Source organism: Cervus canadensis, chromosome 7 (genome assembly GCF_019320065.1).
Source record: "Cervus canadensis isolate Bull #8, Minnesota chromosome 7, ASM1932006v1, whole genome shotgun sequence".
NCBI classification, from domain to species: domain Eukaryota; kingdom Metazoa; phylum Chordata; class Mammalia; order Artiodactyla; family Cervidae; genus Cervus; species Cervus canadensis.
The window spans coordinates 44,621,261-44,635,983 of record NC_057392.1 but is presented as its reverse complement, the minus strand read 5'-3'; the positions used below and the strand labels follow the sequence as shown (position 1 = coordinate 44,635,983).

At 45.0% G+C, this 14,723-nt stretch overlaps 1 protein-coding gene across 4 annotated transcripts in view; it reads left to right on the top strand.

Moving 5' to 3' along the window:
- The window catches only part of MYLK (myosin light chain kinase), a 285,327-nt gene that overhangs the window by 137,638 nt on the left and 132,966 nt on the right, over nt 1–14,723 (top strand). For all 4 annotated transcript variants that reach the window (XM_043473161.1, XM_043473160.1, XM_043473157.1 and 1 more), the window contains one exon: nt 6,805–7,012. In XM_043473161.1, the coding sequence (XP_043329096.1) occupies nt 6,805–7,012 (208 nt within the window). The remainder of the gene's footprint in view (nt 1–6,804; nt 7,013–14,723) is intronic.

Here is a 14,723-nt window from a genome sequence, read left to right as displayed (position 1 = left end):
GCTGATCACAGAGAGAGACTTCCAGCATCTTTCCTGAAGACCTAGGTGGCCTTCTCCGGGCCGGAGTGAAGAGTGCTTCTCTGCATTTTGCTTTTGTTTTTCATGGAACTGCTTCAGTCCCTGCTGTTTCACAACTTTGGACTTAAGGGCAGAGAGGGTCCAGCAGTTTAAGCCTCTCACTAATTGCTGCTTTTAGCCAGTATGATCTCTTCCTGAAGATTCTGTGGGTTCAGTCAAGGCTTTTGACTGTTGGTAATGGGATTATTCAAAGCTTTAGTTAAGTTCCTGCCTGTCCAATGGGCCAGGTGCCGGGTGCTGACACAGACCCAGGCCCCTAAACTGTCATGTCATACCTGTGGTTCACCCTTCACTCTTCACTCTCATAATATATCCATGATGTAAGTTTCATAGGCATTTTCTGTGGTCTAATTTGCTGGGGGTGTTAATATTTTAATTCTTTCTGTGCATCCATGTCCCTTTATTATATGGATGAGCTTATACTTGGAGATAGGACAGAAGATTCATCTTCAATGAATTCCTCAGGATCATTGGCTTCTTTGCTATTATTTTCAGTTTTTAAATCACCAGCTCTGTCCTAGTCATTTATCCTAGGAGAATTTATTTATGTAGAAGAAGATGCCTTGAAACAGGGCAAGAAGTTCAGAGTGATGGGCTATAGGCAGGCTGGCAATCATAGGAAGCATGGAGACAGTTGCGTTGCAGAATCAGCTTTGTCTGTCTTGCTTGTCTCCAGCAGGTTTCCTTAATTTCCCATCCTTCAGGCTCAGTCTTTCCCAGCATTGATTTCGGTTATCAGTATGGTTCAAACAAATACTATGGACAACACCTTCATCCATTATTCCCAGCCTCAAGGATTTCTCGGCTCACTGCTCACATCTTCTTTGTGTATCTTTCCAACTCCCCAGTGTCCTGCTGGGCAGTCCACTTTCACCTGGCTTTAGTGTAATCCTGGTTTCTCTCTCTCTCTCTTTGGTCTCCTTCCATTCCCATCATGAGCAGAGCTTCAGTTTCATGCCTTGCCCAGTTCAGCACTGCAGCTGTGTGGCTTGGCAGTGTGCAAACAGGGACAGGTCCACCCAGGTACAAAAGACCTGCAGGAGATCATCAAAACCAGGAACATCACTCCCCTTTCTACCTCTTACCAAGCTGAGAAGGCAGATGTGTTTCTCTGAGTCTGGTAGGGGTATGGAAGCCAGAGAAGCTGACTTTGCTGTGGGCTTACACCCTGGTAGCCTGTTCCAGGCAACCCAAAATTGACTGCAAGCCCTTCACACACATCAGAGAAAAATCAAAAGATAGGTTTGATCCCTGGGTCAGAAAGATTCCCTGGAGGAGGGCATGGCAACCCACTCCAGCATTCTTTCCTGGATAATCCCATGGACAGAGGAGCCTGGCAGGCTATAGTCCATAGGGTCGCAAAGAGTCAGACACAACTGAAGTGACTTAGCACGCACACCCTTAAGAATGTTTCACTTTCAGTCATTAAGTAGATCTCTAAACAGCACCAGGTTCTGAAAAGCTTCTCAGCATGGCAGACAGATGTGACATGGCAGCAAGCAGCCACCGCCTGCAGCCCAGCTTTCTCCTCACCAGCCAACACACGCAGAACAAGCCCCCACTCCTTTTAAAGGTCTTTTGAGGCCATAAAGGCTCTTGGGGACATTTTATGGAACTGAAGCACAGTTTTACTGTTTTAAATTATTATAGGGGCTATGGTGACTCTATCTTTATTTTTATGACAAGTTGTCAGATATGCCCTTGATTTATTTGATCCCAAGCTTTTGTTTAAGAATACAACCTCCAATTAAATGTGGTTACTGTGGCAAAAATATGATTCTCCTTAGAATGACCTTCTTTGGGGCCATTTCCAAAAACTCATTATGGTGAGAAGTCAGGGCTGCCTACTCATATTCACAGGCATCTCTCCTTGTGGTCACTCAGTTTTCCTTTATGGAGGATTAGAGAGTATTAAGGCTGTGGGCTGGGCCCAGGGGAGACTGGAAGGGGAAGAAAGAATCTTCCCCCAGAAGCTAAGTGGGTCATTATTTAATCCAGACTACTTCAGGGATAGAACGGACCTGAGGCATCAAGAACTGTTTTCTCATCAATGAAAAGAAGGAATTACAACCAGAAAAGGTCAGGAAGCCAAGCCAGACCTAGGACACAGGCCTGGCTGTTATGTCATCTGTCTTTTCTGTCCCACGCTGACTCTCCTAGGGATGTCTTGGGCACATGCATGGCACCCATCCTATCTGTCTTAGGCTGTTTCTGCTTTAACAGAAATACAATAGATGGGGTGGTTTAAACAACAGAAATTTATTTCTCAAAGTTTTGGAGACTGGAAAGTCCAAAATCAAGGCACCAGCAGATTCAGTGTCTGGGGAGAGCCAGCTCCTGGTTCATAGATGGCCAGCTTCTTGCTGTGTCCTCACATGGTAAAAAGGAGTGAGGGAGCTCCCTGGAATAGTTTTTGTAAGGGCACTAATCCCATTCATGAGGGTCCCACCCTTCTGACCTAATCACTCCAAAGGGCCCGCTTCCTAATATAATCACATTAAGTGTTAGGATTTCAACATGAACTTTCAGTTCAGTTCAGTCGCTCAGTCGTGTCCAACTCTTTGCAACCCCATGAATTGCAGCACGCCAGGTCTCCCTGTCCATCCCAACTCCTGGAGTCTACTCAAACTCGTGTCCATCGAGTTGGTGATGCCATCCAGCCATGTTATCCTCTGTCGTCCCCTTCTCCTTCTGCCCCCAATCCCTCCCAGCATCAGGGTCTTTTCCAATGAGTCAGCTTTTCGCATGAGGTGGCCAAAGTATTGGAGTTTCAGCTTCAGCATCAGTCCTTCCAAAGCACACCCAGGACTGATCTCCTTTAGGATGGACTGGTTGGATCTCCTTGCAGTCCAAGGGACTCTCAAGAGTCTTCTCCAACACCACAGTTCAAAAGCATCAATTTTTCAGCGCTCAGCTTTCTTCACAGTCCAACTCTCACATCCATACATGACCACTGGAAAAACCATAGCTTTGACTAGACAGACCTTTGTTGGCAAAGTAATGTCTCTGCTTTTTAATATGCTATCTAGGTTGGCCATAACTTTCCTTCCAAGGAGTAAGCGTCTTTTAATTTCATAGCTGCAATCACCATCTGCAGTGATTTAGAGAGACACATTTAGTCTATGGCACTGTCCTTTGTTACTTCAAGGAAATAGCCCTAGACTTGCTTTTAGCATGGCCATGACCATTCACATTTTCCCCAAGTGGGGAACAGATATTGTTTTAATATAGGGGAGGTTTAGGGTCTATAAGGGATAAACATTTATCAATGCTTTGGGTTCTATAGTATTTATCTTACCAAAAACAAAAATTTACAGTAAGGCACAGAGAGACAGCTACTCAACTGGTAGACCAAAATTGTGGTCCCAGATCTGCCACTTGATCTTAATTGATAGCAAATCGTTCACTTCTCCAGGCCTCTTTCCTTAGCTCTCAGGGCTTAATAATATGATTGGCCTTGCATGCTGTCACAGACACTCTTGGTACCCCACCCAAATCACCTTCACCAGGCTGCTACACCTGTTCCCAGTTGCTCTGAGTGTCAGTTAAGGGCTTGGTTTCCTGAATCCTTATCTCAGGTTCTGCTTCTGCTTCCCAAGACACCTCCATTATAGCACTGCAAGAATCAAATAAGATTCTCTATGTGGAAGACTCTGAAAACTAAAGTATCACTGGGCTTTTATTGCAGTTTTGACTGGGCTGTAAAAGTCCCAGCTGTGGCTTCTTGGCAGAAGGCCCGTGATGAAGGCAGATAAGACATCCAGGGAGGGCAGGGCTGTTGTCACACACCCAAGAATGTGAGTCTAGGTTTCTCTTCTTTCCCCACCTAGGAGCCCAAGATAGTAGGAAGACAATAAAAATGAGTTTACTTGAAGTTGAGTAATTTTTAAGTAAGGTTAGGTAGTGACTGAACAAGTTTTTCTATATAGGGAGGATAAGAATTGGAGCTGCGGATTATTCAGACCTTGGAACAGAAAAAGGTCATAGAAATTCCTGCTTTTGCTTCAGATGCAGGGTGTACAAAAGTCCATTGCAAACTGCAGTTTTCTAAGTGTCACTAGTTTCAGCATTTAAAAAAAATCCTTGGATACTTACTTTAATATATAAGGGCACTGCAGAGGTGGATTTGGTAGTGTGGGGTGGAGGGGAATGTCTATGCACGTAGAAAATGAGAGGAAAATAGAAAGGGAAATAGGGATCTGTGTCCTCAAGGTCTGGAGCACTTGCAGTGTCCCCAGTTAATCATTGATGCCTCCAGCCCTGATGGCCTTAGAGCTGGCACCGCTGCAGGGGGCCAGAGCACTTGCTCATGGAATGCTAAGGACGCATTTGGTGAAGTTAATGATTCATCACACCCCCCCCCCCCGCCCCCTAGCCCCTGTCCCAGGGCCCTGCATCCCTTTCTCTGACACTGACAGAAGGTTGCCTGCCTAACAGGGTGGAGGAAAGGATGATAACTCACAAATTCACTGTAAGACCAGACTCCCAAGGGGCTTCCTTCTGTAGGAAAGTTTCTTTCCTTAGCTGTTTCCTGAAGATAAGCTTCACAGAGAAAAAGAATGCATTACTAGAGTGATTGTCTGATATTCCTTGGCATGAAGTTCTGTGCCAAGAGTGTACCACAAGATGACATGTTTTTTATATGGATATGTGGCATCTGCCACCTTCAGACATGCATAATGTTTATCTGTGTACCACTTTTAATTCCAGTTCTAGATTTAGGTACCTTGAGGGGCTCCACAAATTAATAAATGGTTGTGCTATACATTTATTATGTGTGTTAAGTCGCTTCTGTCGTGTCTGACTCTTTGTGACCCCATGGGCTGTAGCCCACCCGGCTCATCTGTCCACGGGATTTCCCAGGCAAGAATACTGGAGTGAGTGGCATGCCCTACTCCAGGGTATCTTCCTGACCCAGGAATCAAACCTGCATCTTCTGTGACTCCTCAATGCAGGCAGCTTCCTTACCACTGAGCCACTGGGGAAGTCATATATTCATTATACAGACACACTAATATGAAAGGAATACACATTTTCATTTAATTTTTTTTCTGTTTTACAAAGATCAAGGGTGTTATTTACAAGGATATCAGAAAATGATAGTTAAGTAAAAGGAAAACAGGAGCAACCTAGAAGCGATCTCTTTTTGTTTCATGTCACAATAGCCATTATAATATGCACATGGTCCCTTTCAGCCCCATCACCCTGAGATAGGACATGTGTGCTTGGCAAGGCCACAATGGTCCAGGTGTGAGGGCACAGCCACCTACCATCCCCTTTCTCCCATGTGCTGATAAAGCATCCTCTCTGACCTCGCTGAGGCCTGTGATGAAAATTACAGTTACCAGTCACTGAAGGCTTTCTTTGTAAATGCAATTTGGGGTTATCCGGTGAATTTGGTTTTGCTGCATCTGTACCCATGCTCTCTTGTTTTGGAAGTGGACACGTGTGTAAAAGCTGCTGCTGTTGCCTATTTGCAACACCAACAGTTTCTTTCTCAGGAGGGTTCTATGATGTCTTCTGGGCATTTCTAATGCTAAAATCCCCCAATTCAGGGTCCCAGGCTTTGCACTGATGGGCCAGTCTGAGCCCTGCTCCTCTGAAGAGGAATCCATTCTGAAGGGCTGATTGAGTTTCTTGGGTTTCAGGGCCCTTGGGGAACTTTCTCTGAAACTCAAAGTGATTTCTTTTCTTGGAACTTATCTTTCCCTGCACTTCCCCCTCGTTGGGGAAACATCTTCTCTCTGAACAAGTTGCTATGAGGCTCAGATATGTTAAGTATTTAGAAAAGTGCTTAACACTTAGCACTCAGAAAATGTTAGCTGCTAACAATTCATAGAGAGAGTGGTCTCAGCCTGAGACCTGCCTGACAGACACATCAAACAAGGCACATATGTAGTTGCACCTTTCCTAGTAGTCACATTAAAACACTAAAAAGAAAGAAGTGAAATTAGTTCTAACAATATATTTTATTTAACCCAATATATCAAGGTTACTATCTTTTCAATATGTAATCAGTGTTTCTAAATTATCAAGGCATTTTACATTCTCTTTTCATAGTAACTCTTCAAAGCCCCTTGTGTAATTTACACTTACTCTTATGGTGTGACTCAGGATCAGCCACGTTTCAAGCACCTGGTCACCATGTGTGGCTAGTGGCCGCCATACTGGGCAGCTCAGATCTAGAACCTTGCTACCCAAGGTGAGTTCTAGGGTCCAGCAGCCTCAGCAGCATCTGAGAGCTTATCTGAATGGCAGAATCTCAGGCCCACCCCAGACCTATAGAAGTAGAATCTGCATTTTTAAGAAGTATCTGTTGCTTGTTAGAGTGGGAAACATTGGGAAACATAGAATCCCCATGTTCAGTCCCCACCCCTGGGGTTCTGATTTAATTGGTCCAAGGTTGGACCTGGGCACTAGTATTTGCTTTGAATCTCCCCCAGTGATTCTAATCATGTAACCAGGCTTGAGAGACATCTGTGTGGTGGGCTCTGAAGCCAGGATGCCTGACTTGGCCACTTTCTATCTTCAAGACCTCAAGAAATCTATCAAAACTCTGCATCTCAATTTCCTCATCTCTAAAATGGAGATGTAAGTAGTATTTTTTTCACGGGCTGCTTATGAGGATTATATGAGTTAACACATGTAATGTACCCAGAACAATACTTGATACATAGGAAGTACTCCTTGTATACAAGCTCTCACCCTTTCTTCTTTTCCTTGAAGGTCCGGGGCTACCCAGAGCCCCAAGTGACATGGCACAGAAACGGACAACCCATCACCAGTGGGGGCCGCTTCCTGCTGGACTGTGGTACCCGGGGGACATTCAGCCTTTTGATTCATGCTGTGCGTGACGAGGACAAGGGAAAGTATACCTGTGAAGCCACCAACGGCAGTGGTGCCCGCCAGGTGACAGTGGAGTTGACGGTAGAAGGTGAGTCCCAGGAGGTGAAAACCCTGGGAAGAGATAAGCCATCAGTTTCCTATGGCCTGCAGCTCCTGCTTCAGCCCTCTCTTGGGAAAGGAACCCACAAGAGAAAACATCCCCATATCCCTGAACTCAGGACCTTGTCGTCTGATGGGAGAAATGTGGTCCCTGGAACAAGGGAGGCATCCAGAAGACGATGTCGGACTACACATCACCTCACTCCCCGGCTTCAGCCTTCCCCTTGCTTCCCCTCACACTCAGACTCCTCATCATGGCCTTACGAGGCCCAGTGCACTCCTGCCTGGCTCTCCAGACCCATTTCCCTCCGCTCCTCCACTGTGGTCACTGCGAGCTCCACTGTGGTCACACTGGCCCTCTGCTTGTCCCTGAGCAAAACCTCAGGGCCTTCGCCTGCTGTTCCCTGTGTAAAGAAGAGCTCTTTCCACAGCCCTGCCCCTGACTTGGCCCCTCACTTACTTCAGATCTCTGCTCAGACACCCCCTTCTTGGAGAACCCTCTCTGATGCTTCATCCCCAGGGCTCTCCATCCTCTCACTCCACCCCAACTTTTCCTTCCAGGGCCATCACTGTCTCCTATTTTACTCCTCCATCCAAATACCCCCTAACTGGAAGTTCTAAAAGAGGGATTTTTATCTTGTTTACTGCTGTATCTCTAGCATCTAGAAAACTTCCTAGCATGTGATACTGAACTATTTAGAGAATGAACAATGTTTTTATCATCATTATAAAGTAATACATGCCTGTCATAAAAAGCTTTGTAAAACTCAAAAAAATATATAGGAGATAAACATACCAGCTTGTTAACACTGATTATTTTGTTGTTGTTTTATTTCCTTTGTACTTAAAAAAATTTTATTAACTTCAAAAGTTCCAGGAAAACATTTGACCGTAAGTAAAACTATTCCTTTGTGACTGGTATATCTCTCACATGCTAAAGACACTCCACCGGTGAGAACATTTCCAGTTCAGGCCACTGGCTTCTGCTTAATGGCCTGACATCTTAAAGGACGTAGGCGTTCATCAGACCCTCAGAAGTATAACAAGTGTCCCTCCACCCTTCCCAAGGGCTTATAAATCAGAGGGTCAGACTCATTTTCTCCTCTCAGGAAACAGTCCTCCCAACCTTGATTTCAAGGGATACTATGTGCCAGAGAAGGTTTCAGAAGGGGGTGAGGTGTACTCAGGCCAATGTTTTTCCTGTTTTCTTGCATCATGAAAGGACACACAGGCTGTTTCATAGAACAGGATATGCATAGTTTGGATGCTTTCCCCAAATTCTTCAACTAATTGACTCATTCTTTTTTTAATGGCCTTCCAGTACCTGTGGGCTGGGGTATTCCACATGGAAAGTGGTCCCTAGTCAGTCTCTGAATGGCCCCTATCTTGGCCAGTTCTGGTCCTGTGTTTTCCCCTACATTATGCACCTTTCATGCCCAAACTTGAGTTGAGGCCCACAGATAAAAATTACTTTATCCTCTTGTGTTACTCAGCCCAGGCTGCCATAACAAAATACCACAGACTGCATGCCTTAAATAACAGAAATTAATTTTCTCACAGTTTTGGCGGCTGAAGTTCAAGCTCAGGGTCCAGCAGGATTTGGTTTCTGGTGAAGGCTCTGTTTCTGACTAGCCACCTTTCTGCTGTGTTCTCTCATGGCAGAGAGAACTCTGGTGTCTCTTGATCTTCTTATAAGGGCACCAGCCTTATTAGATTAGGTGTGTATGTGTTAGTCACTCAGTCCTGTCCAATTCTTAGCAGCCTCACAGACTGTAGTTCTCCGGGCTCCTCTGCTCATGGAATTTACTGGAGTGGGTTGCCATTTCCTACTCCAGGGGATCTTCCTGATCCAGGGATAGAACCCTTGGCTCTTGCATCTCCTGCATTGGCAGGTGGATTTTTTACCACTGCACCACTTGGGAAGCTCTCTTGGATTAGGGCCACACCCTTTTGACCTCATTGAACCTTTGTCATGTCTTCAAAGGCCCTGTCTCCAAATACAGCCACATGGGGTGAGGGTGGGGGGGATTAGGGTTTCAATATATGAATTTGGGTGGGGACACAGAAATGTTTAAAACATCCCTTTTCTGATTTTCTGTTTGGAACTGGGGAAATGAGGAATCAGAGGTCCAAGGTTCTGGTCCCAACTTTTGCCAGTAAATGTGTGACTTTAAATTCCATATCTCTGTTTCTGCAGAATAAAGGATTTGAATTCTCTGGTCTCTACAGCCTGACTAGTCCTTGTTTTCTATGATCCATTTTAAAGGAATAGAGTTGGTAGGAGTGTAATGTGTGCTCAGTCATATCTGACTCTTTTGCAACCCCTTGGACTGTAGACTACCAGGCTCCTCTGTCCATGGGATTTTCCAGGCAAGAATACTGGAGTGGGTTACCATTTCCTTCTCCAGGGGAATCTTCCTGACTCAGGGATCAAACCCGTCTCTTGAGTCTCCCGCACTGGCAAGTGGATTCTTTACCACTAGCGCCACCTAGGGAGCTATATACAACCCAGGTCACATGAAATCTTTTTTTTTTTTTGATTCCCATCAGTGAGGACATTAGATCTGATGTCTCAGCTAAGCAGGAAAAGTTTTATTAGGTCGTGGTACTTGAGGAGGGGAAAGGAAAGCAGGCAGGAGAGCTGTTAACAGAATGGGAAAACTCTAAGTCTCTCAACCCTGCCCCCTCCCCTTTGGCTTTAATTTGGGGAGACCACTGAAGATGTTTTATTCCTTCTAACACTAGGAGATAGAGAATAACCTAAAGGCCACAGCCCCTTTAAATGTAAATGGCACTGTATTCCCTTTTGCTTCTACATCAAAGGCCAGTTTCGGCCCATGTGTGGTTTGGGACCACTCCATAGACCACAGGCCTGAAAGAATCCACTCTGGTCCCTTATGCCATGGATAAATTGTCAATGGTGCCATGCTAGCCCAAAGGGAATCCAGCAGCGCCCCCTGCTTCTCACCAGCTTTATGTACTGTGCTTTTTCCTTATGCTTCTTATTTAGAAAGAGCAGTTTCTGGAATTAAGAGTATGATTCATATGTGGAGCCTTTTGAACCCCCTAATGATAAAGTTTACCTGGCAGTGTTATCCAATGGTCTTGGATTTTACCTCCACTAACTTCTAACTATGTAGAAATTAACCTTTTGAACCTTATTTCCTTTCCCAGAAACAGATGCTAATGGCTGCCCCATGGACTGTGTGAGGATCAGCACAGAACTGTCAAATAGCAGGCACTCAGTAAAGGGTAGCTTTGTGATTCAAACCTGGCATTAACATCCTAAGAACTACTCACAGAGGGAAATTCTTGCATGAAGAGTGGAAGAGAAAGCTTTCTCCTGTGATTTCCTTCGGCAACCAGGGCCAAGAAACATGCAGTATCCCTCATGAGGGCAAGCCTCTTAATGACAGGACCATTCATGACCTTGTGCAGTGGAATTAAACCCTAGGCTGAACCCTGGAAAGGGTCTGTGTAGCCAACCCTGACGCTCACCCACCTCCAGAGAGCTGGGCACAGAGCTTGTGTAGAGCAAGGGAGAGATGTGATGCCTGCCCCCTTGGGAGCTTCTCTCTAATGGAGGGGCCATGGCCTGTTCTCTAGCCCCACACTGTCCAGAAAAATATAGTTGATCCTTGAACAGTACAGGTTTGAACCTTGCAGGTCCAATTATACAGGGATTTTTTTCAGTAGTAAATACTACATTACTACATGATCTAAAATTGGTTAAATCTGCAATGTAGAACTGCAGATACATAGAAACTACATGTGTATGGAGGGCTGACTATAAGTTATACACAGATTTTCCACTGCAGGGAGGATGGGCACCCCTAATCCCCAAGTTGTTAAAGGGTCAACTATATACTACTGGGGAAATCCCATGGACAGAGGAGCCTGGCAGTCTACAGTTCATTGGGTCACAAAGAATGGGACAAGACTTAGCACACATATAATGTGAGCCACAGGTGTAATCTTACGTTTTCTAGTAGCCACATTTTTTAAGTTGAAATCAATTTTGATAAAATATTTTACTTAATACAATGTATTCAAGATTTATCATTTCAAAACATAATCAATATGAAAATTATTCCTAAGATATTTTATGTTCTTTAACATTTGCAACATATTTTGCATAGTAGCACATCTTAATTTAAACCAGCTGTATTTCAAGAGCTCAGTAATGACTGGTGGCTAATGGCTACCATACCAGACAGCAGAGCTCTAGAAACTCCCATGTGAATAGGGATAAACAAGGCTTACATGGAGAAAAGAGAAGAGAAGCCCACAGGTATAAACAAGGTGGTGGCTTGTCCAGGGCAGTCACTCCACAGTGTGAACCTAGGGCGTGGGGCAGAGTGAGGGGTGGGGCTGAAATGAGGACATATGCCCCTCACCCCATGGTCTGACTCTGAGAAGGCCCTTTGTGTCTCAGGGACCAGACAGTCACTGAAGTCATTTCAAGCAATAGACGGTTAATTTTAAGGACTTGAGCTCAGGAACCCAGGAAAAGCCAAACTGGCTGGCCCGGAGGTGATCCGACCTCAGAACAGCTCAGACTCACCATTAAGCATGTTTAACGCAAATGCAAGGGCACCCAGATCACCTGGGGAATCTTGTGAAAACGCAGATTCTGGTTCTGTAGGTCTGGAATGCTGTGCACATGCCTACAGTTCTGACCAATTCAGTTCAGTTCAGTTCAGTCGCTCAGTCATGCCCAACCCTGTGACCTCATGGACTGCAGCACGCCAGGCCTCCCTGTCCATCACCAACTCCCGGAGTTTGCCCAAACTCATGTCCATTGAGTCAGTGATGCCATCCAACCATCTCATCCTCTGTCATCCCCTTCTCCTCCTGCCCTCAATCTTTCCCAGCATCAGGGTCTTTTCAAATGAGTCAGCTCTTCGCATCAGGTGGCCAAAATATTGGAGTTTCAGCTTCAGCATCAGTCCTTCCAATGAATATTCAGGACTGATTTCCTTTAGGATGGACTAGTTGGATCTCCTTGCAGTCCAAGGGATTCTCAAGAGTCCAACACCACAGTCAAAAGCATCAATTCTTTAGCCCCCAGCTTTCTTTATAGTCCAACTCTCACATCCATACATGACTACTGGAAGAACCATAGCCTTGACTAGACGGACCTTTGTTGGCAAAGTAATGTCTCTGCTTTTTATTGTGCTGTCTAGGTTGGTCATAACTTTTCTTCCAAGGAGCAAGCATCTTTTAATTTCATGGCTGCAGTCATCATCTGCAGTGATTTTGGAGCCCCCAAAATAAAGTCAGCCACTGTTTCCACTGTTTCCCCATCTATTTGCCATGAAGTGATAGGACCAGATGCCATGATCTTAGTTTTCTGAATGTTGAGCTTTAAGCCAACATTTTCACTCTCCTCTTTCACTTTCATCAAGAGGCTCTTTAGTTCTTCTTCACTTTCTGCCATAAGAGTGTTGTCATCTGCATATCTGAGATTATTGATATTTCTCCCCGCAATCTTAATTCCAGCTTGTGCTTCATCCAGCCCAGCATTTCGCATGATGTACTCTGCATATAAGTTAAATAAGCAGGGTGACAATATACAGCATTGACGTACTCCTTTTCCTATTTGGAACCAGTCTGTTGTTCCATGTCCAGTTCTAACTGTTGACCTGTATGTTCCTGACCTGCATACAGGTTTCTCAAGAGGCAGGTCAGGTGGTCTGGTATTCCCATCTCTTTCAGAATTTTCCACAGTTTGCTGTGATCCATATAGTCAAAGGCTTTGGCATAGTCAATAAAGCAGAAGTAAATATTTTTCTGGAACTCTCTTGCTTTTTTGATGATCCACCAGGTGTTGGCAATTTGATCTCTGGTTCCTCTGTCTTTTCTAAATCCAGCTTGAACATCTGGAAGTTCATGGTTCATGTATTGTTGAAGCCTGGCTTGAAGAATTTTGAGCATTACTTCGCTAGCGTGTGAGATGAGTGCAATTGTGCGGTAGTTTGAGCATTCTTTGGCATTGTAGTTCTAACCAGCCCCTGGTGATGCCTGTGTGGCTGGTCCACAGATCACATTTCAAGTAGTAAGGAAGAATTCCATTACAGATGTGACGTATTTATCCTAGTATGAGTGATTCTCAAAGGTGAGCGTGCATCAGAATTACCTGGAGGGCTTCTGAAACCACAAACTGCTAGGCTCTGCCCCAGAGTTTCTGGGTTAGTAGCTGTAGGATGAGCTGAAGAGTTTTCATTTATAAAAGTTTCTTAGTGGTGTTGATACTAGGTTGATGCACACTGGGTCCAACACTTTGAGAACCAGTAGGCTAGTGCCTATACCTAATATGTTAGAGCTCTCCAGAGAAATAGAATAGATCATAAGTATGTGTGTATAAAAAGATTCATGACAAGGAATTGGCTGTCACGATTATGGGAGCCGACAAGTCCTAAGAGCTTCAGTCAGCAAGATGGAGAACCAGGAGACCTGATGGTGTCATTCCTGTCCAAATTCTAAAGCCTGAGAATCAGGACAGCTGATGATGTGGTTTCAGTCCTAAGCTGGAAGGCCCTGTAGGTGATGGTTTCTGAGGCTGCCCCACTTGTCTCTGTTGAAAAGCAAGGACACGTCCCTCATCCTGGAATGTCTCCCATGAGCTGAGAGTGCGTCCCTCTATCCACAGCCTTGTGCACCACTCTGTTCCTCTCTGGATCAGGCCCATTTCAGATAGGCTCCCCGCCCTCTTGGAGTTTACCTCCTACTGGGAAAGAGACTATAAGTAGATAACCAATATAACTTGTAGTAGAATTAAGTACTCCCTGACCGTGTGTGAGAAACAGAGCCAGGTGGCAGGCCACCTAGAATGTGGCAACAGAAGGGAGAGTGACCCCACGTCACAGAATTCAAGGGGGAAGAGTGGCCTTAGTGACCACTAGCCTAGCTATGCTGATGTCGCTGATCCCAGTGTTATCTGGTGATATTTGGATTTGTAGGAAATGCTTGTACACTATGTTTTTTGCTACTACCCTTTTTCAGGGACAGATTTCTCAGATCCCTTTCATTTTCACATTGAATTAGATTGATGACAATATATATTTTGAGACTATGTCTATTTACAGTGGCTGAGTTTTAAATCACTGTATTCCTCAAGAACATCTGTTATGATTCTCCTTTTGTTGTGTTGTTCTCTTCTTTCATACCATCTTCTTTTACTTAAATCTTCTACCTCCTTCAAAGACCTGTAGGAAAGTTATGACCAACCTAGATAGCATATTAAAAAGCAGAGACATTACTTTGCCAACAAAGGTCCGTCTAGTCAAGGCTATGGTTTTTCCAGTGGTCATGTATGGATGTGAGAGTTGGACTGTGAAGAAAGCTGAGCACCGAAAAATTGAGGCTTTTGAACTGTGGTGTTGGAGAAGACTCTTGAGAATCCCTTGGACTGCAAGGAGATCCAACCAGTCCGTCCTAAAGGAAATCAGTCCTGGGTGTTCATTGGAAGGACTGATGCTGAAGCTGAAACTCCAATACTTTGGCCACCTCATGCGAAGAGTTCACTCATTGGAAAAGACCCTGATGCTGGGAGGGATTGGGGGCAGGAGGAGAAGGGGACGAGAGAGGATGAGATGACTGGATGGCATCACCGGCTCAATGGACATGAGTCTGGGCAAACTCCAGGAGTTGCTGATGGACAGGGAGGCCTGGCATGCTGCGATTCATGGGGTCCCAAA